The sequence below is a fragment of the Podarcis tiliguerta genome (assembly GCF_965153285.1).
Source record: "Podarcis tiliguerta genome assembly, chromosome: 14".
Taxonomy (NCBI): domain Eukaryota; kingdom Metazoa; phylum Chordata; class Lepidosauria; order Squamata; family Lacertidae; genus Podarcis; species Podarcis tiliguerta.
This window is the reverse complement of record NC_139547.1, coordinates 30,534,955-30,560,856: the sequence shown is the minus strand read 5'-3', so window position 1 is coordinate 30,560,856 and position 25,902 is coordinate 30,534,955. Positions and strand designations below refer to the sequence as shown.

Sequence of the window (25,902 nt, the reverse complement as noted above, 5' to 3'; positions counted from 1 at the left end):
TGATTCTATGAACAAGGAAGTTTCTTGCAGGCAGATTTTGTCAAGGAGTATAATAAAGAAGTCTCCTTTGAAAAAGGAACATTTCCCCCCAAAATGCATTCAGGAGTGCCAGATTTTCATTCTTTCGTCTTGTCCTTGGCTTTCATCATTCACAAAATACTGCCCCGGCCCCCAAAATTGTGCAGTCTCATTTGCAGAAGTGTGTGTGTGTGTGTGTGTGTGTGTGTGTAATATTGATTATTTATAGGGATTGGGGGCAATGGGGGCATTCAGCGTCATCATCAGTGCTCCTCTGGGTAGCTACTGGCTGCCAGCTCTCCTCTCCCAGAATCCCCCTGGGAAAACACTACAATAATGATGATGATGATGATGATGATTGGCCAAGGATCTGGTTGTGGGGGTGTGTGAGAGGGTTTCATAGCCCCCCAAACCACCCAAAATTTCAAGACAAGCTCTTTGGAGAGCTTTCAGCTTGGCCAAAATTTAAGACTGTAAGTTGCTCGGGGCAGAGACCTCTCTTTTTCATTTACTTTGCTTGACAAGCCCGTCTTTGCACCTTTATATTACCAGGCATTGCATAAATACGCAGATCATATCATCAGAACTGTAAAGTTGGAAGCTATCCCAAGAATCATCTAATCCAAATCCCTGCAATGAAGGAACCACATACAGTGGTACCTTGGGTTAAGAACTTAATTTGTTCCGGAGGTCCGTTCTTCACCTAAAACTGTTCTTAATCTGTGGTACCACATTAGCTAATAGGGCCTCCCACTGCTGCCGTGCCACCGTCGCGCAATTTCTTTTCTCATCCTGAAGCAAAGTTCTTAACCCGAGGTACTATTTCTGGGTTAGCGTAGTCTGTAACCTGAAACGTCTGTAACCTGAAGCATCTGTAACCCGAGGTACCACTGTACTGAGAATCCCTGACAGATGGGCTATCCAAACTCTGCTTAGAAACCTCTGATGAAGGAGAGCCCACCACCTTCCGAGAGAGTCCATTCTACGCCAAGCAGCTCCTACCCTCAAAAAGTTCTTCCTACTGTAAAGCCTTGTAATTTTTTGTGATTTTCAACCTCTCCTGCAAGCCTGAGCTTGTTCCAAACTTCCGAACTCCTCCTTGCAAGTGTTGGCTACTTGTGTATACTCTTCCTTCGTGATTTCCCTTTTCTTATATGTGCCCCTTTCTTTTTTATATTTTTATTAATTTTTAACATATCATTTTCAATACAGTGATACCTCGGGTTAAGTACTTAATTGGTTCCAGAGGTCCGTTCTTAACCTGAAACTGTTCTTAACCTGAAGCACCACTTTAGCCAATGGGGCCTCCTGCTGCCGCCGCGCCTCCGGAGCACGATTTCTGTTCTCATCCTGAAGCAAAGTTCTTAACCTGAAGCACTATTTCTGGGTTAGCGGAGTCTGCAACCTGAAGCGTATGTAACCCAAGGTACCACTGTAATTATAAAATATAATTTTGTATCTTATACAATTTTTTGACTTCTGCCAATCACATCTGAAAATTTTCCAATCTTTTCCACTTAATTTACATTTCATACTTCCACTATTACATTTAAATATCATAACTAATGTCTCTCTCCTTTATCTTCTTTGCAATATTTCATATACCATATTTTTCGCTCTATAAGACGCACCAGACCACAAGACTCACCTAGTTTTTGGAGGAGGAAAAGAAGAAGAAAAATATTCTGAATCTCAGAAGCCAGAACAGCAAGAGGGATTGCTTCACAGTGAAAGCAGCAATCCCTCTTGCTGTTCTGGCTTCTGGGATAGCTGCGCAGCCTGCATTCGCACCGTAAGATGCACACACATTTCCCCTTACTTTTTAGGAGGGAAAAAGTGAGTCTTATAGAGCAAAAAATACGGCATTTCTCCCTACAAAACTTATTGCAGTCCTACTAGCGTAATTTGTTTATATGTGCCCCTTTCAAACCTTGGCTCTTCAGAAGGCTCCTTATGCAGCCACACTTTCTTTCGACACCTGACCCACATCCTTGGACGCATGCACACATAGAGAGCAGAACCCGGGTGAGGATGGGGAATGAGAGGAATGCAGGAACCCCCCCGGGAGCAACGCAAAAACATGACAAAAGCACAAATCAGAAGCAAACGAAGCGATGCAGGACAGACTACCTGGGACGGCGCCAGGCCCTTCCACAGCGCCGTGGGGGAGCCGGCGGTAGCCAAAGGAACTGAAAAGAGGCTGGTGGGGGTTTGGTGGAGGTGGAGGCAGGAAATGGACCTGATGATGGGAGGAGGAGGTGGTGGTGGAGGAGGAGGAGGAGGAGAAGCAGGAATGGCCATTAGGCACCGAGGCCCCTCCAGCTGGGAGGGAGATGGCTTGGAACTGCCCAGGGTAAGGCCCAGCGTCCCACGGACCTGGCAATAGAAACAACAAGAGGCAAACCGTGAAATGGGTCCTGCAGACCTGGAGAAGGAGGAGGAGGAAGGTGATTTTTAAGCTGCCTATCAAAGTTGGAAGATAGGGAGTCAGACCCATCTAGCTTCATACTGTCAGCACTGACTGGCAGTAGCTCTCTGGGGTTTGGGACAGGAGACTTTCCCCAACCGTTTCCTGTGTGGCTGCATTTCACTGAGTCCACCTAGCTCAGTGTTGCCTTCACTGATCCACCTAGCTCAGTGTTGCCTACACGGGCCGGCAGCGGCTCTCTGGGGGTTCAGATGGGGCTCTCTCCCAGTCTTACCTAGAGACATCAGGGATTGAACCCAATGCTACTGCCCTTCCCATTAGGAATGTAGGAAGCTGCCTTAGACCAAAGGTCTAGCTTGGTATATCGAGCTCAGTAGTGTCGACACTGACTGGCAGCAGCTCTCCAGGGCTTCAGGCAGGGGACATTCCCATCCCAACCTTTCTGTATGCAATGCAGATGTTCTTCTACTGAGCCAGCCTGTGATCCTATGGAAACCACATCTGCACTTCCTGCCCCAGCCAGCTGCAAAGAGTCATAATTGTTAAAATTTGAAGGGACCCGAACTCAGCTAGTCCAACCCATTGCAATGCAGGAGTCAGAGCCATGGAAATTGGGTGGGCCTCAGTGGGAGGAGCTCAAAGGTCCTGCGTATGCTCCAACCTCCCTGGCATTCCCAAAGAACAGCCATTCAGGGTGCAGAATCGGAATTGCCTCTGCTCCGAACTTCCCCTTACTGATTTGCTTTATGGCAATGAACAGAAAACTCCGGGGTCTCCGTCTGCAAAGGGCCTCGTACCTCAAGAATGAGGCAGGTCAGGTAGAAAGCAATAGGAGAAGAATAACCCACATAGGGAGGAAGTCTTGCCTGTTCGTTTGCTGATCGCTTCGACGAGGGTGGAAGGGAAGTAGCCCACACGGTCATTGCCGGTCCGGTTGTCGTGGATACAGCCTTTCCACCGACCGTCGGCGTGCTGCTCCAAGACCTGGGAAATTGGGAGGGTAGTGGGGGGTTAGTAGAGAAGGGGGGGAACCAAGTAATGGGCCACCTTCAAAGTAGGTTGCTCCAGGGCCTTGACAACAGGTTGCCCATGGGAACAAGAAGATGCCACCCAGCCTGGGGTGTTTCAAGGCCTCGAGACGGCCTCCAAGCCCCAGCCCCCTAACTCAAAAAGTCTTCCCTACTAACTCCATAGTGTCCTAACTGCAGTTCCTCAGTTGTGTGCCAGGGGGAGCTGGTCCACTTAGAAACCAGCCTATGGTAAGATGTGCATTCCTTGCTCCGCCCTTTTTGTCTCTGGCCACGCCCACCCACCATGTGCCCCCCCCCAGACAGCCCGGATTGCAATGTGGCCCCCAGACTGGCAAAAAGCTTTTCCATCCCAGACATAAATGCTCTGAATGAGGAGGAAACCAGGGTAGGACCCTCCAGGTGTTTCATAATAGGACTTGGGGAGAGATCTGGGTTCTAATTCACACCCTGGGCTGGTTAACCTTGAGCCAATCACTATGGAATCAGAGTTGGAAGGGACCACAAGGGTCACATAGTCCAACTTGCTGCAAGGCAGGAATCTTCTGCCCCAATGTGGGGTTCGAACCCGTGATGCTGAGATTAGGCATCTCATGCATTACCGACTGAGCTATTCCAGGTCCCATCAGCACTGGCCAAGGATCAGGGATGAGAGGAGATGGGATCCAGCAACATCCAGAGGATGCCACATCTCAACCAGGCCTTGTCTTTGGCCCAGAGCAGACCCCTTTTGCACAGTGCACTGCCAAGGCTCAAGAGCTTTTTCCAAAAACTCTAATGCTTAGATTACTGCAGTCCACAAGCAGATGGCTGGCTTCAGGCACTTCAGGCAATGCAGGTGGCTAATCCTAAATACAGCTACAATAGCAGCAGGTGCTCTAACTGGCAAAGCCATGGATGTTGATCCGACACTCACACTCTTTGGCTATCCTATATATAGGAACGGGCAGGTTCCTCAAGCTGAAAGCATTTCTGCAATCTCTCACTTTGCCTGGTGGGTGGAACCCTCTGCTACCTTGTCTTTGGGCTCCTCCTGCACCTAAGTGATGGGGGAGGCATCTCCTGAGAGGTGTCTGGGACCTGTGAAACATCCCACTCTGGGCAGACAGGGATGCTCCCAGTATCCAAGGGCACCTGGGGAAGGCATGTCAGAGAGAGGCTCTGTCCAACGTGGAGAAGGAGGTTGGACTCCCAGGATATCCTATGTATGGTACCATCACATCTTGAGTAGGGGCTACATTCCAGTGATGGTGCACATACACAAAAACACCTATATTTGAACTTGCATAAGCATCCTTATCTTCCACAGCCGATGCACCAACCTGGCTTTACCCTCTCTCATTCCCCAGCAATCAACAAGGTAGAGAGCGTAAAAACTCTCCACCTGGTTTACTGGGCAAGTCTCGCTCGGGGTGCAGACTCTGCGGGGCTGCCCAAATTCCCACAAGATTTTGCGAGAGCACCCCTGAGCAGGGCTTGCCTGGGAAACAAGGTGGAGAGCTTAAAAGCTCTTTCTGCTTGCATTTAATTGGCCAGCTTTCAACCACGCAAGGTGTGGGGGTTTTTTAAGCCAAGCAGCGCCGGCAGGTTTCAAATCGCTGTAGGCAATTGGAAGATCCAAGAAATGTGTTGGTCAATGGAACCACCGGGCTAAGCTGGCCCCAAAGTTGGACTTGCACAAGTTAATTGTGCGTACGACACAGTCGTACCATGCAGGCCAAAAGCATTCCTGCAATTGCTTGCTACCCCTAGTGAGCAGAGTCCTCTGTTCCCTTCCTTTTGGCTCCTTCTGGACACAGGTGACAAGCGAGGCGTCTCTGCCTCCTGAGATGTGGCCATGTCTGGTGCAACATCCCCCTTTGGGCAGGCAAGGACACTCCCAGTGTCCAATGGTGCTGGGGTGAGCATGTCCGAGGTGACAGAGAGGGAGAGGGAGTTCTCTCCTGGCTCCCCTTGCAGATGAAGGAGACCAGGGAAGCCCCTGCCCTTTCGGATCCTCACTAGCTGCTTCCTGCATTCCCGACAGAGGCCCCCACATCTGGCTGGAGTCCTCCTCTGGGTCCTCAGCTTATCTCCCATTCCTGACTTGGTCAGCCCAGGGTTAGAATATTCCGTTCCACCTTAAGAGGGACAGGCATGACTGTTGTGTGTCACATGCCTGTTTACACTCCAGCACAGCTTGCTGGGAACTTCTGTTTGCATATAGCTTATCCTGCTTGCTTGGACACGAAGGGGAGAAGACATGTTTTTCCTCTTGTCCTGATGTATGCTGAATAAACTGCTTGTAAATATGCTTTACACAGCCTCTCCCTGCACTTCTGTTGTGTGTTTACTCTACTGAGTTGTGTGCCCAGCTTCTGAAGCTCTGGGTCGCAGATTCATGCTGCACCAAGGACTGGAGTTTGGCCGGCACGTTGGCCGGTGGGCTGGAGCCAGCTGGGGGCTTGCCAATTGCCCCTGATTCCTTAGCAGCATCCCAACACCCAGAACAACAGGGAAACTCACTGTAATGATGTCCCCAGCTTTGACGTTGAGGCTGGTCAGGTCGTAGTTGTTGCAGTAATCTTTCACGGCCCTGACCTGCAGGGCGGCGGAAGCATCTAGGCAGAGACAAAGGTAAAGGAGGAGGAGGAGGCAGTTACATGCATTCTAGCGAAAGAGGCGCTGGGGCTCAAGGCTACAGGGAAGCAGGACTTTTCCACCCAGGGACCCTTCCTCTGAACCCTTGGCGGGGCCAGCAGAGGTTGTGCGTTGGTGGCAGATGGGTACTCTGTACATGCTTAAAGGCACAGCTTTACTTGACCAAGGAGTGGGGCAGATCTGGGTGATTTTCAGTAAAAGGCAGTGTGGTGTAGTGGTAAGAGTTGTAGTTTAAGACCTGGGCGACCAGAGTTCACTCTCAGCCATGGAACTTGCTGAGTGACCACAGGACAGTCTGCCAGCCAGACCTACTTCACAGGGTTGTTGTGCAAATAAGAACATAGAGCCATAGGTGCCTCTTGGAGCTCCTCAGAGGAAAGGTGGCATATAAATGTAATAATGAACAGTAAATAAATGGAAGAGGAAGGATTTGCAGCTTCCCATTGTTTAGCAACAGGAAAACCAAAGCAAAGTAAATTGGTAACCCAGGAGAGGTTGTTTGTGTGAAAGGATTGTGAGCTCTGGTTCTGAAAGCAAAACCCTGCACTCAGAACATGCTCAGAGGTGCCTCACTCTTTAATGCTATAGCTGTAGATCTTTTGCACCTGTTCCAGGTGGTAGATGTTTGTGTTCTAGCAAAAAAACGAAGCAGACCTTGCCAGCCTGACATCTGCCTGGCTGAAGACATTTGGGGAAACCGAGGCAGAGAAATCCAACTGACAACCTCTTCTGACTAGGGAGGGAAGAAGGCGCCAATTCCCATTCTGCCCTGCACCTGTCACACACAACACTGTTTCATTCTCCTACAGCTCACCTTTTGCCCCAAATTACATTGTTCATCCTGTTGTTTCAAAATTACATAACTTGTGTAATTGCGTAAGTTGTTTTTTCATTCCACCCTGTTCATTTCAATGCAAAGGAATGCAAATTGGTGATGGTGGTGGGGTGTGTGTGTGTGTATAATCTGAGGACTAAAATCAACAACAGCAGATGCCAACTATATTTGCTGGGTTAACTTCTGGGGCAATTAAGTAAACATGAGCAATCTGCGTTCCCGTTTCTGTTTTCGTCAGAATTCTCCGGCATCCCTTCTCCTGCCCTGTGTTAAGATGGGAGTGTGTAATTGGCTAAGAATTCTTCCAGAGAAGCCTCCCTAAAATGAGGCGTTGCACAGGTATCGCCCTCCAGCTCCCAGCATTTAGGAATATTCAGAGAAGAGACTCACCTGGGAACAGCCAAATTTGGGGTGAGTTTCTCTCCCTGCTCTACAGATTAAACCCACTTGGAAAATGAACGGTTCGCCCATTGCAAACCGCTTCCTGAAACCTATGTTTATAAACTGCGAGATTCCCAATTCTGAGGTAACTACAGAGCTAGTGAAAGGGGCTGGAAATGAGGCCCCACAAACCCGCTAGGTGGCGTCTGGCAACCTGGATTTCCTTCGTTCTCTTTGAAGCGAAATGGGTATAAACAATCAAAACAGGTAGCTGTTGTGATGATGACTGGGAGAGAATGCCTACAACGTGATTTTAGGACTTTAGAGAAAGCACCTACATTAGCTTAAAAACACGCTAGAGGGAGATAGAGCGCCGTGGCATCGCCATTCCTCTTATATTTGGCGTTTATCATTTTCTGACTGTTGAAAGGGCCTCACATTCACAACCCCAAAGCTGCATGCTCCAAAGTGAAGGAAAGAGAAGGCCTTAAGGTCTGTCAGAGAGACCCTCCTTGTGATAGGCAAGATAGCAACTTAAGGCAAGGCCTTCTCAGTGCCTGCCCCCCTCCCCTTATGGAACTCCCCACGCCCCACCAGAATGAGATATGACAAACCTCCACATTAGCTTTATTTATTTGTTGAGGCCTTTGTAGCCTGATTATCCTGATGCTGATTAGGGTTTAAGGTTCCATGTTCCTGTTTTTATATAAAGGATGTATGATTTCATTCCAGTTTTTTATTTTAAATTTAATATTATAGTTTAATTTAATACTACACCTGTAGACAGCCCTGTATAGGGACGTTTATTGCTTGATGTTTTACTGTGCTTTTAATATTTTGTTGGAAGTCGCCCAGAGTGGCAGGGAAAACCCAGTCAGAAGGGCAGCATATAAATTGTATAATAATAATAATAATAATAAGCAACAGCTGTGTTGTAAGCAGCCTCGTGCTCTGATCCAGAGGAAATGCTGGGTCTAAGAGATACAAAATTAATCACTTAAGTGGGTTGGATCCCACATAGGCCTGCTGAAATTAACATGAAACACGGCTAATGGAGGCCCATTAACCTCAATGGGCCTAATGGCCTGGCATAAAATGAGTTGGGTACAATCCAGTTCAATAAAAGAGCTGTGCAACAACAGCACTGCCAGGGAGGCCAGCTGTGTCATCTCCCGTTCTGCAGGCTACATTTGTGTGAGGGGAGAAGGCAGAACACCTCCACTCACGTGCGGCCAACTTTAGACTGACCGTAGAGTCAGACGGGGCTCTGAGGGTCATCTAGTCCAACCCCCTTTAATGCAGGCATCGCAGCCGAAATCCCTTATCCTCACCTCGGAGCATCTGCTTGATCTCCCTGCTGGCCTGGGTGGCCGTGAACTGGTTGACAATGTCCAGCGCCGTCTGGCTGTAGGTGTTTCGGATGTGAGCGTTGATTCCGCTCTGCGAAAACAGACAGGGGTGGGGTGGGGAATAGGGTGGGCTGCCTGAGACAAGGAAAATGGAGATCTGGAATCGTGGCGAGGCTTGTGAGGGCAAGGAAGAGCCTGAAGATGCCATCCAGAGAGGGCACCGGCTCTCTGGAGCTCAGGGAACCCTCACCAAGCTCTGCACCTTGGCACAAGAGAGGGGCTGCCACCCAAGTTCTGTGCCCTCCCTCTCCCCGCCATTCCTGCAAGCGGACCGGGGCAGGGTGCTTACATCCAGGAGGAGGCGCACGACCTCCGTCTTGCCGCATAAGGCCGCCTCATGCAACGCAGTGCCTGCCTTCGTCTGCCGGTTGATGTCGATCCCGGACTGGAGCAGGAGTCTGCGGGAGGAAAGAGGGCAAAACAACAACAACAACTAAGCCCCCAAACCCCCGGCAGATGCTCCCAGGTTCAAGGGTACCCGCCAGATGGGCAGAAATCCAACAGGTGCCACTGTGGAGGCCTGGAAATGGAGCTACAGAGACAAGGAGCCCCCAGAGAAAGAGAAGACAAAAAAAAAAAAAAAAAAAAAAAAAGGTCTGGAAACATTCACCCGCTGCAAATCCCACACAAATAATGTCTTTCATTCTGCTTTCTGGGCTTTCGAAGGAGCCATGGCTACTTGAGTCTTGAAACCCATTTCCCAGAAGCAGCACTGAAGACCTTTTTTTAATTTCAGGGGGAAAGAAATGAGCGGCACACTTGCGCATTAAACCCATGGGCATTTGCTTTGGCCAAACGTTTGCCCTGGCTTGGCTTTCCTATGCACACAGTATCAGTGCCTTACACCAGGAGGTGGAAGAAGAGTCACCCTCGACTCACAAGGCTTTCCACGCACTCCTTGGATCTGGTGCGCAAGACCGTGTGAGCCTGACAAACTAAAAATGGGGAGAAAGGGTTGGGTAGGGTGGCCCTGCTAGATAAGGTGAGGTGGCCTAACGAGGCCATCCGATGCCAGAGTTTATGGGAGCAGATTTGTACCGGCTGGGGCTGATGGGAGCTGTAGTCCCAAAAAGCTAGAGGGCACCAGGTTGAGGATAGCTGAGCTAGGCGATCTCACTTAGCCCCTCCTGGATTCAAAACCACTCCATCAATCAAGGCTCTAGCCCTGATGAAACCTCATTTCAGCCTCAATTCTCTGCTCCTCCCCAGGCAAGGTCTCTGAATACTCCTTGCCCCTGGAGGAAGACCCTCACATTTGCTGGGCTATTAAGTGGCTGCTTCCTGTCCACAAAACGCTTGGGCCCCGCAAGATTACCCCATTAATAACTCCCAGGACAGGAAATGACTTGGCCGGGGGAGGGGGGGAGAGAGATGCCTACGATTAATGCTTTGCCTGCAGCTCCTGCCGCCCTCTGGCTTTGACTTCTCCTTTCTGAAGCCTTCCAGGCCCTTCCCTACCTTACAAGGCTGATGCGAGGACAAGCGAGATAGCAGATGCAGAGCATTTCGACAGTTGCCCATAATAGGCTAGGGATGAATCTTTCTGGCTCTCATGGGTAATAAATACTACGAGAAGCTCAAAATCCAGGCATCCCACACAGAGGCAGAACCCAGGGGGCAAAAGCAAAGGACGCTGTAATATGGAACATGCTGGGGTTCAACCCACCGCAGTGGGGTCCCCTCAACATGCCAGGGAAGAGAAGAAGCCCTATATAAAGTATTGCACAGTGGGGGCCTGCGCTACCCCAATAGGGACATCCCACCCCATCCATCATTCCATCAGGCTATGGGAGAGGGAGACAAACTGGTCTGAGACTTCTGCATCTGCTGAAAGGCCACCAGTCTTTGGCTCATCCTCTCCCAACCCAGCTGGTCATTGCAAGGACTTCACGACAATGACCAGTTTTAGCAGCTTCTTCCCTCCCAATTCCATACACGTTGTAGGTTTTTTTAAGACCCTAGGCTTGCTGGTAGGAAGAGTCCTATCATGGATATAAACAATGGTGGAAGCTGAATAAGAACCTAAGAAGAGCCTTCTGGATCAGGCCAATGGCCCATCTAGTCCAGCATCTCATGCTGGACTCACAGATGCCCCATGGGACGCCTGTAAGCAGGATCCGAACCCAAGAGCCCTCTCCCCTCCTGCAACTGGTTTTCAGGAGTATCTCTCCCTTTGACTGCAGAGGCAGAACAGAGCCATGCTGGCTAGCAGCCATAGAGACCCCTCTCTTTCATTAATCTGTCCAGTCCTCTTTTGAAGCCACCCAAGTTGGTGGCCATCACTGCCCCTTGTGGCAGCGAGTTCCATAGTTTAACTATGTGCTATGTTCTTTTATCTGTCCTGAATCATCAGCTTAAGAGCAGGATTACAGATGCTTAAAAAAATAATAATGCAGTAATCCCTTATCTTACACAGGGGTTTGGTTCCAAGGGTTATATATATATACAAAAATTGTGTATGCCCAGGACCCTTGGAGCCATGCCACTGCTAGCAAGGGGGGGGGGAGAGCACCCCCAGAGTAAATGGGCCCAGCAAACAAGGCAGAGAACTTAAAAGCAGTTTCCATGCCATGTAACCCAAGCAGACCTGGTACAACGCAAGCTTTTAAGCCTTGCTTGAGGGGTGAGGTCAACTCAGCCTGTCAGCTCTCGAAGGCCAGGGATGCTCGCGTGAGAACTCACGGGAACTCAAATTATCATGCAAGATCTCACGAGAACATCCCAGAGCCAGTGCATGGAAAGGGCCTTGCTAAGCAAGCAAGCAAGGCTTAAAAGCCCTTTTCGTACTGGTTAACCCCAAGCGGAACTGGCACTATAAGAGCTTTTGCTTGGGACTTGAATTGTGCAATTTCTCCCCCCCCCCCCCAATTTTTTTATTGATTTTCCACATTTATCACAAAGAAAACATAACAAAACACACAACAAAGAAAAACACAATAAACTACAATAAACTAAACTAAACACGAGAGAAAATTATTACTTCAACTACCTAAATCTCTTTACATTGGTGACTGACTTCCTCGAATCCCCTCTAACTGAATTTCATTATGTCACCTGTGTAACAGTTCTCCAAATTCATATTTCTCATAACATTAACTCCTTTCATTTACTAACCTCTTCACCTTTATTAATATTCATTGACTTGTGCAATTTCAACCAGCCCACCTCCAACTGCATGTGGTTGAAAGCATGCAAGTCAAACGCATCTAAGACGAGGTGTTGCTGAGAAATACAGAGAAATAAATAAACGTGGGGCAATTTGTCTGTGAACAGAGTGCTAACAATCCTAACTATTGTGGGAGGAGGAGGAAGAGCAAAAATCTGGTTCCCCACCCCCCAAAAAAGCATTTTAAGAACAATGATATCTAGAAACACGGTCCTGCTCTTCCTCAACCTTGCACCCTCCAGATGGTTTGGACTACAAATCCCCACCCAGCTTGTCCACTTTGGACTACAAGTCCCATCAGCATGCTGGCTGGGGGCTGATGGGAGTTGTAGTCCCAAACATCGGAAAGGCACCAAGTTGAGGAAGGCTGCGCCACCCCCTTCAGGAGCCTCATTCCGGGCTCCTTCAAGTGGAAACACAGCACGGAAATCTCACAAATGATCCTAAGCGCTGCGGGAGAGGCCTCCAGAGGCCAAGATTAGCAGCTGCTATCCTGCTGAGATACAAGCCCCAGATTAGCGCAGCAGAGGCTGCAGACAATTTGCTAAGTGAGTTGCGTGCCAGCGGGGTGCGCAGGGCGGCTCCCTTCCTAACACACTGGCGCACACCAGAGATGAGAGGTGGACCCGGCAGTCTTGGGATTTGCAATTTCAGCCACTAATGCACCGGGAGCAGAGTGGGGGTAGGGATAATCCTATGCCGCAGGAAAGCCGGACGGCCAGTCAGATCGCCAGTGCTGATGCCAAGACAGAGATGCAGGCACCTAGACCTTGAAAAGCCTGGAGAGCAGATCCTGGCTGGCCGCCCAGGAGATTTGTCAAATATCTGAAAGCTGACTGGCACCTTGGCGGTTCTGCAGGAACTTCGAAGCGGAGGATGAAATCTCCCCACGACAAACACTTAATGGTTTATATCCATCTTTCATGCGCTGTGCCAATGCCATTCTGCTTCTACCCTTCCCCAGATGCCACGCAGAAGGGGACATACCTGATGATGTCAATGTGGCCGTTCTTGGCCGCCAGGTGCAGGGGGCTGGTCCCATTGGGGTCGGTGATGTCTCCTGGCTTGGGCTCCAGGAGGGCGGCACACATGTTGCTGCTCAGCAGCAGCTGCACTACCTGGAGGGGCAAAAGAGATGATGATGATGATAATAATAATAATAATAATAATAATAATAATAATAATAATAATAATAGATTATTTATTATTTATACCCTGCCCATCTGGCTGGGTGGCTTCCAACAGAACCCTAAAATACAATAACCTATTAAACATTAAAAGCTTCCCTAAACAGGGCTGCCTTCAGATGTCTTCTAAAAGTTTGGTAGTTGTTTTTCTCTTTGACATCTGATGGGAGGGCGTTCCACAGGGCGGGTGCCACTACCGAGAAGGCCCTCTGCCTGGTTCCCTGTAACTTGGCTTCTCGCAGCGAGAGAACCGCCAGAAGGCCCTCGGCTCTGGACCTCAGCGTCCGGGCAGAACGATGGGGGTGGAGATGCTCCTTCGGGTATACTGGACCAAGGCCATTTAGGGCTTTAAAGGTCATCTCCAACACTTTCAATTGTGCTCGGAAATGTACTGGGATCCAGTGTAGGTCTTCCAGTTATATGGTCTCGGTGGCTGCTCCCAGTCACCAGTCTAGCTGCTGCATTCTGGATTAGTTGTAGTTTCCGGGTCACCTTCAAAGGTAGCCCCACATAGAGCGCACTGCAGTAGTCCAAGCGAGAGATAACTAGGTGGCTGGAGGAGAAGCAGCACAAGGGACAATGGAAGCCACTTGATTCCAAGCCAGATTCCAAGCCAGAGCTCAAGATTGTCTGCAAAGGACCAGCAGCAATGGCTTGCCAGGATTTCAGGCAAGGAGTCCCACTCAAGTCTCTCCAGAGATGCCAGGATTGAACCCGGGGCCTTCTACACACACAAAGCAGGTGCTCTATTACTATGGCCCTTTCCATAAAAAATAAAGCAAAGTTCTAGTCCTCAGCGTTCTGAACGAGGGCTGCACTCCATGGCGACAAAGGAAGGTGCCTCATACCAAGTCAGAGCACTAGCCCATCTGGATCAGTATTCTCGACACCAGGGTTTCCCAACCTTGGGTCTCCAGCTATTTCTGGACTACAAGTCCCATCATCCCTAGCTTGCAGGACTAGTGGTCAGGGATGATGGGAATTGTAGTCCAAAATCAGCTGGAGACCTGAAGTTGGCAAACCCTGGTCTACACTGACTGGCAGCGGTTCTCCAAGGTTTTCAGCAGCGGTCTTCCCCAGCCCCACCTGGAGAAGCCATTGGGGGTTGAAGCTGGGAATTCCTGGTGTGTTCTCTCCCACTGAGCCTACAGGAAGAGGGAATGAACTCAACCTCCTGCTTCTCCCAGGGAAGCATTTGGTTATACACCCCACCCCATCTCAAACGCTCGTCCCCCATTTCTGCCGGTTGACTTACCCCAACCCTTCCGAACTCGCAGGCCAGGTCGAGCGGGGTCTTGCCCGAAATGTCCAGGATGCAGGGGTTGGACTGGTGCTGGAGGAGCATCTCTGACTGCGGGATGGACAGAGCGAAAAAGAGGCAGGCACAACAAAGTGCAGACGCTGAGTGGAGCCATGGGCCAAAATCCACCAGACAGAGGATTCGATCTCTCAGTCCACTGTCTGATTGCTGGAGTGTCTGGGGTGGGGGGTGGGGAGCTGCTTCCCAGGGGTTTCTTCCCACAGCACTCCAGCAGGAGGGAGAGTCCACATTGGAGAGGCAAATAACATTTGGTGTGTTCAGGCGTTCACCTGAACACTTATGCGCCAAGCCCCATAAGGGAGCAGAGGGGCAGGCGTAAGGGATCAGGGGTTTGGATTTGGATTTGATATCCCGCTTTATCACTACCTGAAGGAGTCTCAAAGCGGCCAACATTCTCCTTTTCCCTTCCTCCCCCACAACAAACACTCTGTGAGGTGAGTGGGGCTGAGAGACTTCAGAGAAGTGTGACTAGCCCAAGGTCTCCCAGCAGCTGCATGTGGAAGAGCGGGGAAGCAAACCTGGTTCACCAGATTACGAGTCCACCGCTCTTAACCACTACACCACACTGGCTGTGGTGTTGGGTGGTGTAGGGCACATGTGGTGTAGGGGTAGGGCACATGTAAGCCCCACCTCCCTCAATGCCATGCACTCCCCACCCACCAGACCCCAATGTTGCCCAGAATCTGCAGGGACGGTTTGCTTAAGGATTCTATGGGCCCTTTGCAAGTCAAAAGCAAGTCAAATTCTCTATGCCATTGGGCAAGTAAAATTCTCTTCCCACCCCCAGAGAGCTGGAACAAGATGCATCTCTCATGGCATGGCGCAGATGAAAGAGAAAATTGGTTTTGTCTGCACCTCAATGAAAAACAACCTCATTTGCACTTCTCGAACCAATATGCCAACTGAAACAGGGTCAGCCTTCGAAATTGGCTCTCCTTTGAATTTCTCCAGACAAACAAAGCGTGCAGAAATGCATATATTGGGGGGAAACGAGCAAAAAAAAAAAGTCATCTTACTTAAAATAAGATACAGAACTGCACTGCAGTCAATGGAAAATTTGCCTGCAAAATATATCTATCAGCCAAAACTGCATGCAAAAATGTTTATCGGGAGGATTTCATATTGAAGCGCTGAGAATTTGAGACTGACAGATTCATCTATCCCTAGGCAGGACCCCCTACTCCACCCCTTTTGCCCCTTACCACATCATAGTGGCCGTGCTGGGCTGCCAGGTGCAAAGGGATCTGCCCTTCATCCGATTGAACATTCACAGAAGAGCCAGCCTTCAGCACCAGCTTCATGGGGTCCTTCTTACCCTGCCAGGCAGCGTAGTGCAAGGGGCGCATCCCTGTACCACATCCAGGAGGGGGTGGGGCAAGAGAGAGAGATTATCAACGCTAGTATTGAAACCACCCTTCATTTCTGGGGGCATAACTCAATCCAAAAGAACTGGGAAAACTTCTCAAGGCACAGGGAAAACATTGGAAGTGTCCAACAGCCACCTCAAACAAACCACAGTAGCAGAATATGGGAAACTGTGGTTTGCCCAAACCACATTTAGTTAATACACCAGGACATGGTGGGATACACTTGCAACTTGATTACACACTGGTTGAATTATATTTGCTGGGCTTGTTCCAGCTGCCTTCAAAGAAGGGTTCTTAATAATAAAAACACATTAAGGTCATAGTGTAGATGGGCACAAATCTGACCTCAAAGCTGGCAATAGCCACAAGCCCATGGGAGTACTCCGAAGCTGACCTTAAGGTGGCCATAAAGGAACAGAGGAACAGGGTGGGGCACCAGTGAAAAACAGCTGAATTGCAATTCATCAAGAGGTTGATTGCATGTGTTAACTGGCTTACCGATGCCAGGGTGTCTGTGGTATCAATGCCTGGTTTGTGTGGAAGTGCAACATAACCATTATCACTGTCTCTACTTTTCTGCCTTGTCTTTCCTCCTGCCCTCGCAGCCCTCAAATCATGATCTATGCATTATTGCATGCTTCTGATGAAGTGGAATGCAGCCCAAAAGGTCTTAGGCCATAGTACGTACGTCCCGCCACACCTCCCATCATTAAGGTTCTTTTCTTTGCAAGAGACTAACAGTCTTGTCCTCTAGAAATGGGATACTTGGAATGCTCATGAAAAAAGACCATAGGACAACCTTCAGCACCTTGTGAGATCTGCCCCCCCCCTCTGCCTCTCTCTTTGTTCTCTGCTGTAGCACAGCTCAGTTCCCCAATTCCAGAACCCACCATGACCAAAGCAAAGCCCCGCCCACTCAATCAAAGCCCCGCCCACCTTTCCCCAAATCCCACCCCCAGGGGCTCTCTGCATTCCTTCTAGGAGTCCCTCTCCTGTGCTTGCCTTTGTTATCCTTGATATCCACAGCAGCCTGAGCCTCCAGCAGCAGGGAGATGAGTTCTGTGTTGCCATTGAGGGCCGCGTGGTGCAGGGCAGAGAATCTGCAAGGAAAGGGGGCAAAGAAGATGTCAAGTGCCGGAGAGACTCCCCACCACGACCACCTCCTCCTCCTCCTCTTGCCCTGCCCAATTCCCCAACTCTCAGTTCACGCCAATGCAGAAAGCAGCCACCCCACAAAAAGCTTTGTAGTTGTTGTTGTTGTTTAGTCGTTTAGTTGTGTCCAACTCTTCGTGACCCCATGGACGAGAGCACACCAGGCACTCCTGTCTTCCACTACCTCCCACAGTTTGGTCAAACTCATGCTGGTAGCTTCCAGAACACTGTCCAACCATCTCGTCCTCTGTCGTCCCCTTCTTCTTGTGCCCTCCATCTTTCCCAACATCAGGGTCTTTTCCAGGGAGTCTTCTCTTCTCATGAGGTGGCCAAAGTATTGGAGCCTCAGCTTCAGGATCTGTCCTTCCAGTGAGCACTCAGGGCTGATTTCCTTAAGAATGGATAGGTTTGATCTTCTTGCAGTCCATGGGACTCTCAAGAGTCTCCTCCAGCACCATAATTCAAAAGCATCAATTCTTCGGCAATCAGCCTTCTTTATGGTCCAGCTCTCACTTCCATACATCACTACTGGGAAAACCATAGCTTTAACTATATGGACCTTTGTTGGCAAGGTGACATCTCTGCTTTTAAAGATGCTGTCTAGGTTTGTCATTGCTTTTCTCCCAAGAAGCAGGCGTCTTCTAACCCTTGCTAAATTTGGCCCTGCTTCAGATTTCCAGGCTAGCTCAGAGCACCTGCTCCCAGAGCTCTCTCCCCTTTCCTTAGATCAGCAGGAGACGCACTGCCCAGGTACAGCTGGCACAAAAGCAGGTCAAGGCTTTCTCTGCCGTGAACCCCAGCACTAAGGTAAGGACCTCCCCAGGATCCTTCCTGGCTCCCACACTCCCCTCACTTGCTGATATTCTGCCAGCAGGCAAGGGCTTCTTTGGTTACAGGACTGGTGGACATCCAATGAAGCTGAACATTGGAAGATGCAGGGCAGATTTTTGCAGAACTACTTTTTCACACAGTACCCAGTTAAACCATGGAACTCACTGCCACAGGAGGAAGTGATGGCCACCAATTTGGATGGCTTTAAAAGTTTACAAGACAAATTAATGGAGGAGAGGGCTATCGATGGCAACAAGCCAGGACAGCTATGCCCTCTCTCCTACCATGCATGGCCAGAGGCAGAATTGCTTCTGAATACCAGTCACTGGGGATGGCTGGTGGAGAGAATGCTCTTGTGCTCATGTCCTGCTGTGGGTTTGCCACTGAGACATCTGGCTGGCCACTGTGAGAACAGGATGCTGGATCAGATGGGACATTGGCCTGATCCAGCAGGCTCTTCTTATGTTCTTATCTTTAGTTGCATGCACCCAGGACGCGGGTGGCGCTGTGGTCTAAACCACAGAGCCTAGGGCTTGCTGATCAGAAGGTTGGCAGTTCAAATCCCTGCGACGGGTTGAGGAAGAGCAGGACCGTGTTTCTAGATATGCAGTTCGAAAGCACATCAAAGTGCAAGTAGATAAATAGGTACCGCTCCGGTGGGAAGGTAAACGGCGTTTCTGTGCGCTGCTCTGGTTCACCAGAAGTGGCTTAGTCATGCTGGCCACATGACCCAGAAGCTGTACATTAAAGCGAGATGAGCATCGCAACCCCAGAGTCGTCAGTGACTGGACCTAACGGTCAGGGGTCCCTTTACCTTTTACCCAGGTAGAATGATAGAACGCTAGACTTGGAAGGGACCACAAGAGTCATCTAGTCCAGCCCCCTGCAATGCAGCAATCTTTTGACCAACGTGGGGCTCAAACCCAGGACCCTGAGATTAAGTCTCACAATCTACCAACTTAGCTATCCCAGGACATACTGCTGTCCTGCTCTCCCTGGGCTCCTGAAGAAGCAGGCAACTGGCCAGCAGTAACCTCAAGGGAGCAGCAACCAAAATAGTATCCCGGGCTAGTCCAGGCTCAGAGTCCAAGCAAGAAAAGTCTGATTCAGTAGACGCCAGTTTCTGATGTTTCTGTGTCATGGTGTCCCAAGCATGTGCATGGATTTTAAACTCATCCTTTTTTAACTGGCTTTAGTGTTAGTTGGTTGCATCCTACCCTGAGAGTTTGGATTTGATATCCCGCTTTATCACTACCCGAAGGAGTCTCAAAGCGGCTAACATTCTCCTTTCCCTTCCTCCCCCACAACAAACACTCTGTGAGGTGAGTGGGGCTGAGAGACTTCAAAGAAGTGTGACTGGCCCAAGGTCACCCAGCAGCTGCATGTGGAGGAGCAGGGAAGCGAACCCGGTTCACCAGATTACGAGTCTACTGCTCTTAACCACTACACCACACTGGCTTTCTGGCATCTGCTGGCTCTCTGGCATCTGCTGGTGAAGAGCAGGTAATAAAGTTAATTTATCATCATCACCACCAGTCCTTCCTTGCTATCCCAGCCTCTGGACGCAGATGCTGACCTTCCAGGAGAGGCCTGCCAAGACCCTGATGTCTATCTTGGCACTTTCCCCGCTGACCGGCACACACTTAAAAATTATCTATGTGTTTTTAGCTTAATTTTTTTAGATCCTGGATTATACCGGATTTGGTACTGCTATACAACTCTGCCTCTCGCTGCTACTTCCAGATTATTATCGTTTTACTGCTTTTAAACAATGGGTAGCTGCTCCGAGAACCTTTGGGGGCTAAAGAGGAAGGCGGAAAACTTTGAAAAATAAATTAAGGAATTAAATGACCGGCGGGTTTTTGGACGGAGAGGCAGAGATGAGGATTACGGGCTGGATGCGTGCACGTAAATCATATCTCGATCCCGGGATATTTGGGGTAGACGCACGCAGCTTTCCAAACATTTCCATAAAAGCACAGACCCAAACTCTGCAGATGTAAACCAGAGCAGTGTTATTATAGCTGCTAAGGAATGCCCCAATTTAGCACAGGGTTCGTGGGGTCTGCTTGGCATTGTAGCGATTCCACACATACACAGAGAGAGAAACAGAGAGCAAATCTGCCTCTCCCGCTCTTTCCAGGAAAGCTGCCCAGAAGCCTGGATTTCAGCGTTCCCTGGGATTTGTGCGTCTGGGGGCCATGGGGAGGACGTGAGAAACGCACTTGGGCGCCTCCGAAATGCTTCCAGCAGGGAGGCTGTTCCTGTTATTTTTCTTCCTTAGATCACTCAACAAGAAAAGCAAAAATATCCCTCTCCACTGAGCCTTTTCGGTTTGTTTTTCTGTGTTCTTATGTTGTGAACAGCCCTGAGACTTATGGGTACAGGTGGTTATACAAATTTGTTAAATAACCAAATAAAATAAAAGTGGGGAGAGAGGAAAAACAACAACCGTATACTCTGCCTTGAGCTCCTTGGAGGAAAAGGTGGGGTATGAAATGCACCCGTTAATGAATATTCTGCAACGCCACAGTGGTGGCACCAGTTCAGCTGGCGCACTGAGATACAATGCAACGAGGTGTTCTCTCTCTCCCTTCCTCTCTCAGCCACACACGTGGCTCCTTGCTTGGGCGGCTTCTGGACTCTGTGAGACCGCTCAGGATACTGACCAAAGCAACCTATTCTCTCCCCTGCCTGCACAGGGCCAGAAAAGCCTGTGTGCTGAGACCCATCCCTTGCCTGAAGAGCCCAGCTTTGCGTGGGAGTCTGCGCCTCTCTCCTGCTAATGGAAGAAGCGTCCCCCCCCCCCTTCCGCCCCCTTGTCTTTCAGCAAAGACTCATTTACTTCTCCGTCTCCTTCGCCTGCTGCCGCCTGCCAAGCCGTCTGCATGGGCTGCTTGGAAAGGGAGGTGGCACCTGCCCGGGAGAGGACAGAGCCGTTCTCTTCCGCCAAAGCAGGCTTCCCCAACCTGGAGCCCTCCAGAAGTTGATCTTTTTATTTACGACTATTTATTAAATTTATAGCCCACCCTTCCTCTCAAAGGGCCAAGTTCAAAGCCCTTAACAACCGACAGGCGCCTTCACTGTGATCTTTTCAGTCCCTGCTAAAAGCATTTTTTTGCTTAGGCAAGCCTATCCACATATGCACAAATTTTAATTTGTTTTTAGTCCATTGTTATTTAGACTTTTCAAAAGTCTAAAATTATCGCGGGCAATTTTATTGTTTTATCTTTTTTTTCTAAACCGCTTTGAGGGTTGTTGTTTTTAAAACAATCAAGTGGCGCATAACTTTGTTGAAATAAATAAAATAAATAAAAGAGCCCAAGATGGAAAGAAACAAGCGATTATTAAACAATGTAAGCGGCTTAAGAACAATTCCACCAAAAAGAAGTCAGAGATGGCACCTGTCTAATATTTAAGGGGAGGACATTCCAAAGGGCTGGTGCCACAACACTAAAAGCCCAATGCCTACATTGTAGGGAACAGATGTCCTTGGGAAGATGGTGCCTTCAAGACAGCCTGCAAACAGCCATGATTGACTGGGTGCCATGATCTTTTGGGTATCCTGGTCCCGAGTTGTATTTATACCTAACAGTGCACCTTCCCCAAATCAAACCATCTTGGACCCTATGAGGCTTTATATCCCACCCTTCCTCTGGGGCACGTGACTTCCCCCAAAGAATCATGGGAACTGTAGTTTAAGGGTACTGGGAACTGTAGTTCTGCTAGAGGTCACTACGATTTCCATAATTCTTGTGGGGGAAATTTTGTGCTTTATATGTATGGTTTGCTACAGGTTTAGAACAAAAGCCATTCTAGTCCAGCATGCTGGTTCCAGCAGAGACCAGTCAGGTGCCCTGAAGCATAAAGCCAATAGTCATCCCCTGGTATTTGCCCCACAACCTGGACAAAGAGCTTGTGTTTGCTGCTGTTTGGATGCCATTTGGTGGCTGGCCCCTGTGAGAACAGTATGCCAGACTAGATGGGTCATTGGCCCAATCCGGAAGCCAGGCTCTCCTTATGTTCTTTGGTTTTCTGGAAGGACACACTAACCTGAATTCACAGAGATCACACCTGGGGAGTGCAGAGGAGGAGGGGAAAGTTTGCTCCATTGTACTATTTTCCATCTCAGCAAAAATTGCCTCCTCTCATCTCCTACAAATCATCACAACAGTGAAATTATCTGGGCCCCGGCAGCTGCGAGCAGCTTTCTTATATCAAGAAAGGAATGGAAAAGGAATACACTTCAATAGGAAGCAAACGAGGTCACCTCATGAGGCAGCAGAATTGCTTCTCTTCCCCCCCCTCCCCCCTTAAGAATTCTGCCCTCGGAATTCTGTGCCCGGCATAAATTACGCAACTCAGACAGGGTTGTACAATGGCTCTCTCTAATTTTGCGTCATTTCCATCTTTTGCTAAAGAGTGGGATGGAGTGCAACGCGCCACTCAAGATCCAAGTCTCAAAGGAGGCAGTGAAGGCCACCGACCTGGATGGCTTTGAAAGCAGATGGGACAAAACCATCGAAGAGAGGGCTATCAATAGCTACAGCTCTGCTTCCACAGCTGGAGGCAGCAATGCATCTCTGAATGCCCAGTTGCTGGAAAATGCAGGAGGGGAGAGGGCTCTTGTGCTTGAATCCTTGAATTGCAGGTTTCCCATTGGTCGGCCACTGTGGGAACAGGATGGGCCACTGGCCTGATCCAGCAGGCTTTTTTTTATATGATCTTAAGTCATGGGGAGGCCAGGCACAGTGCTTGTGATGCACAGAGGAGGCCACAGAGAGAGCTTCATGAGGTCCCCTGCAAAACTGGATGCAGGCAACACAAGGGGGTCTTAAGAACAAAGAGAAATTTCTTCATGCCCCCCTCCTGAAAGCCTTTCCATCCACTTATTTATTTTATTATTACTTCTTTATCGCGCTTTTCCTCCAAGGAGCTCAAGGTGGCGTGCCCAATTCTCTTCCTCTCCCTGTTTTAGCCTCACAACAACCCTGTGAGGTTGGCTCTGCCCATGCACAGCTGGAGCAAGTCCCCTAGGCAGCAACTTTCCCTAGCCTGCTACCCTCCCAATTTTGAGGACTACAACAGTTCCCATCAGATTCGGGCAGCGGAGCTGTATTGATGTTGGGGGCTGATGGGAGTTGTAGTTACAAATGTCTGGGGAAAGCTACTATCTAGCCCTCCCCGACAAAAAAAAAGGATCATCTTGATCATTAACTATTTCCATCTGTGGGAGACAGAAAGATTCTTAATGGCTACTGCCTTGCTGTGTCCAGGATCTGACCGGATTGGAGGAAGCCTTGACCAATAGCTCTGGGCTTCTCAAGGAATCTCCTTTCCTATCGCTTGAATCCATTGGTTAGGATCCTTCTCTCTGGAGCTACAGAAAACAAGTTTGGTTCATGTTCGTCTGGCAGCCCTTCAGATATCTGAAGATGCTAAACACAGGCTTCCCCAACCTCGGCCCTCCAGATGTTTTGAGACTACAGTTCCCATCATCCCTGACCACTGATCCTGCTAGCTAGGGATCATGGGGGTTGTAGGCCAAAAACATCTGGACGGCTGAGGTTGAGGAAGCCTGGCCTAACATAACCCTTCTTCTCAGTCCTCTCTTCGCCAGGATAAACATCCCCATCTCTTTCAACCGTTCCTCATAAGGCTTGCTTTCCTTGCCTTTTCCATGTTGATGCTTTTGAATTATGGTGCTGGGGGAGACTCTTGAGAGTCCCACGGACTGTAAGAAGATCAAACCTATCCATTCTGAAGGAAATCAGCCCTGAGTGCTCACTGGAAGGACAGATCCTAAAGCTGAGGCTCCAATACTCTGGCCATCTCATGAGAAGAGAAGACTCCCTGGAAAAGACCCTGATGTTGGAAAAGATGGAGGGTACAAGGAGAAGGGGACGACAGAGGATGAGATGGTTGGACAGTGTTCTCGAAGCTACCAGCATGAGTTTGACCAAACTGCGGGAGGCAGTGGAAGACAGGAGTGCCTGGCGTGCTCTGGTCCATGGGGTCATGAAGAGTCGGACACGACTAAACGACTAAACAACAACAACAAAAATCCTTGGATCATACGGTAGCTAAAAATCTCCCCTTTCCTGCTCCCTGGGCACCTGCTGGATGCTGGAGACAAGGACCCTGCTGCAGAGATAGCAACAGCCCTTCAAACCCCCACCCCCATGACACTGGACCGCTACCCCACTGGTGCTAATGGAAAAACAGATGTCGCCTACTTACCCATCAGTGTCTTGGAAATTCACATTCACCCTCTTGGTTGATCCCAGGAGCTCTGGGGGAGAAAAAAACAACAATGAGAAAAAGAAGGTAAGGATTGTAGGTGTGGAGGAAACAGAATAAGGAGCAGGATTCCTCCAGAGTGGCAATACTGCACTAGATGTGGCGGTGCTCTGACTTGGTCTAAACTGCTTCTGGCTCAGGCGGAAGGTTGCCTTCCTCATCGGCCCTGCAGCAATATGCCTTATCTAATCCCAGCGGAGGATTGGGGACACACCCAGGGAATGGAGCGACTCGCCTGTTAGGAAAGGTTGCAAGGTTTGGGAGCAGGGGTCAGCAAACTTTTTCAGCAGGGGGCCGGTCCACTGTCCCTCAGACCTTGCGGGGGGGGGGGGCAGATTATATTTTGAAAAAAAATAAATGAATTCCTATGCCCCACAAATATATATATACATATGTAATTTCAGCATAACAATTTATCAAAAATACATCATCCTCATTGCTCCCCCCCACCCCAGACTTCCCTCAGCTCCTCTTTCTGGTTTCTCAGCACATACTGTTCTGTGCATGTTATAAAATTGTAGAGATCCTCAGTTTATCTGTCTCTATATTATCAATAAAGAGTTTGTGAATGTTTATTCAAAACCTTCCAAGGAGTCCAGTTCATTCTGTTTCTTTAAGTACTTCGTAAAAGGTTCCCATTCTTCTTTAAAGTCACAGTTATCCTTGTCACATAGATTATGTGTCAATTTCGCACATTCCGCATAGTCCATCAGTTTCTCTTGCCACAGTCCTATGCCCACAAATAACCCAGAGATGCATTTTAAATAAAAGGACACATTCTACTCATGTAAAAACACGCTGATTCACGGACCATCTGTGGGTTGGATTGAGAAGGCGATTGGGCCACATCCAGCCCCAGGGCCTTAGTTTGCATACCCATGGTTTAGAGGAAAGGTGAGTTGGAGGCAACACGGTGAGTTTATGAAATTAGGCATTGCACAGAAAATGTGGATTGAGAAACGTTCTTTCTCACAGCACTAGAACTCATTGACATCCAGCGAATCGGATGGTTGGGAGATTCAGGATGAGTAAAAGAAAGGACTTATTTTTTGTTTGTTTTAAATTTTCATTATTGATCCTTATTCGAAGATATACAGAAATACGTACCCACTACAAAGCCTCTTTTTTATAATATACTGAGATAAAATAGCTGCTTAGTCTAAAAGAGAACAAAGTCAGAAGGAAGAAAATAGAAGAAAATGAGAAATCTAAAGGAGGAGAAAGAGGGGAAAAAAGAAAGAAAAAACTAGAGTAAAATAAAAGGACTTCTGGCTCTCTGCAGCTACAAACGATATCCATTCTTTAAGATCCGACCGTTCTATCTTCTATGATCTTCAAATCCAGATGTTACAAGTTCATTTTCTCTTTCACGCAAAAAGTCCGCAAGAAACGTTCAATCCTTAACAAACGTTAGTAAGGATTTTTCTCTAATTAAACATATTAGCCTAGCCATCTCAGCCAAGTCCCATCATTTTATCAGCCATCCTTCTATCTGTAAAAGAAAGGACTTCTTGGCACAGCACATTGTTAAACTATGGAACTCACTGCCCCAAGAGGCAGTGAGGGCCATCCACTTGCATAGTTTTAAACGTGGATTAGACAAATTCGTGGAAGAAAGGGCTATCAATGGTTACCAGCCATGATGGCTATGCTCTGCCTTTACTACGGGAGGAGGCAATGCTTCTGAATACCAGCTGCTGTGCTCTTACCCTCAAATCCCACTTCCCCCCTGGGGCATTTGGTTGGCCACTGTGAGAACAGGATGCTGGACTAGATGGGCCTGATCCAGCAGGCTCCTCTGATGTTATGTTCTTATGTTCAATTGGGGAGAGGGTGATG

At 48.9% G+C, this 25,902-nt stretch overlaps 1 protein-coding gene across 5 annotated transcripts in view; it reads right to left on the bottom strand.

Annotated features, from left to right (window-relative positions):
• The window catches only part of CASKIN1 (CASK interacting protein 1), a 113,645-nt gene that overhangs the window by 22,255 nt on the left and 65,488 nt on the right, over positions 1 to 25,902 (bottom strand). For 2 of the 5 annotated variants that reach the window (XM_083413958.1, XM_083413959.1), the window contains exons 2-11: positions 24,004 to 24,055; positions 16,783 to 16,880; positions 15,616 to 15,761; positions 14,348 to 14,443; positions 12,893 to 13,023; positions 9,029 to 9,137; positions 8,662 to 8,770; positions 5,980 to 6,074; positions 3,313 to 3,430; positions 2,149 to 2,394 (exon numbers count right to left, since the gene is read on the bottom strand). In XM_083413958.1, the coding sequence (XP_083270084.1) occupies positions 2,149 to 2,394; positions 3,313 to 3,430; positions 5,980 to 6,074; positions 8,662 to 8,770; positions 9,029 to 9,137; positions 12,893 to 13,023; positions 14,348 to 14,443; positions 15,616 to 15,761; positions 16,783 to 16,880; positions 24,004 to 24,055 (1,200 nt within the window). Of the gene's footprint in view, positions 1 to 2,148; positions 2,395 to 3,312; positions 3,431 to 5,979; positions 6,075 to 8,661; positions 8,771 to 9,028; positions 9,138 to 12,892; positions 13,024 to 14,347; positions 14,444 to 15,615; positions 15,762 to 16,782; positions 16,881 to 24,003; positions 24,056 to 25,902 lie in introns of those variants that run through there. The other 3 variants (XM_083413961.1, XM_083413960.1, XM_083413962.1) reach the window with 2 other exon arrangements.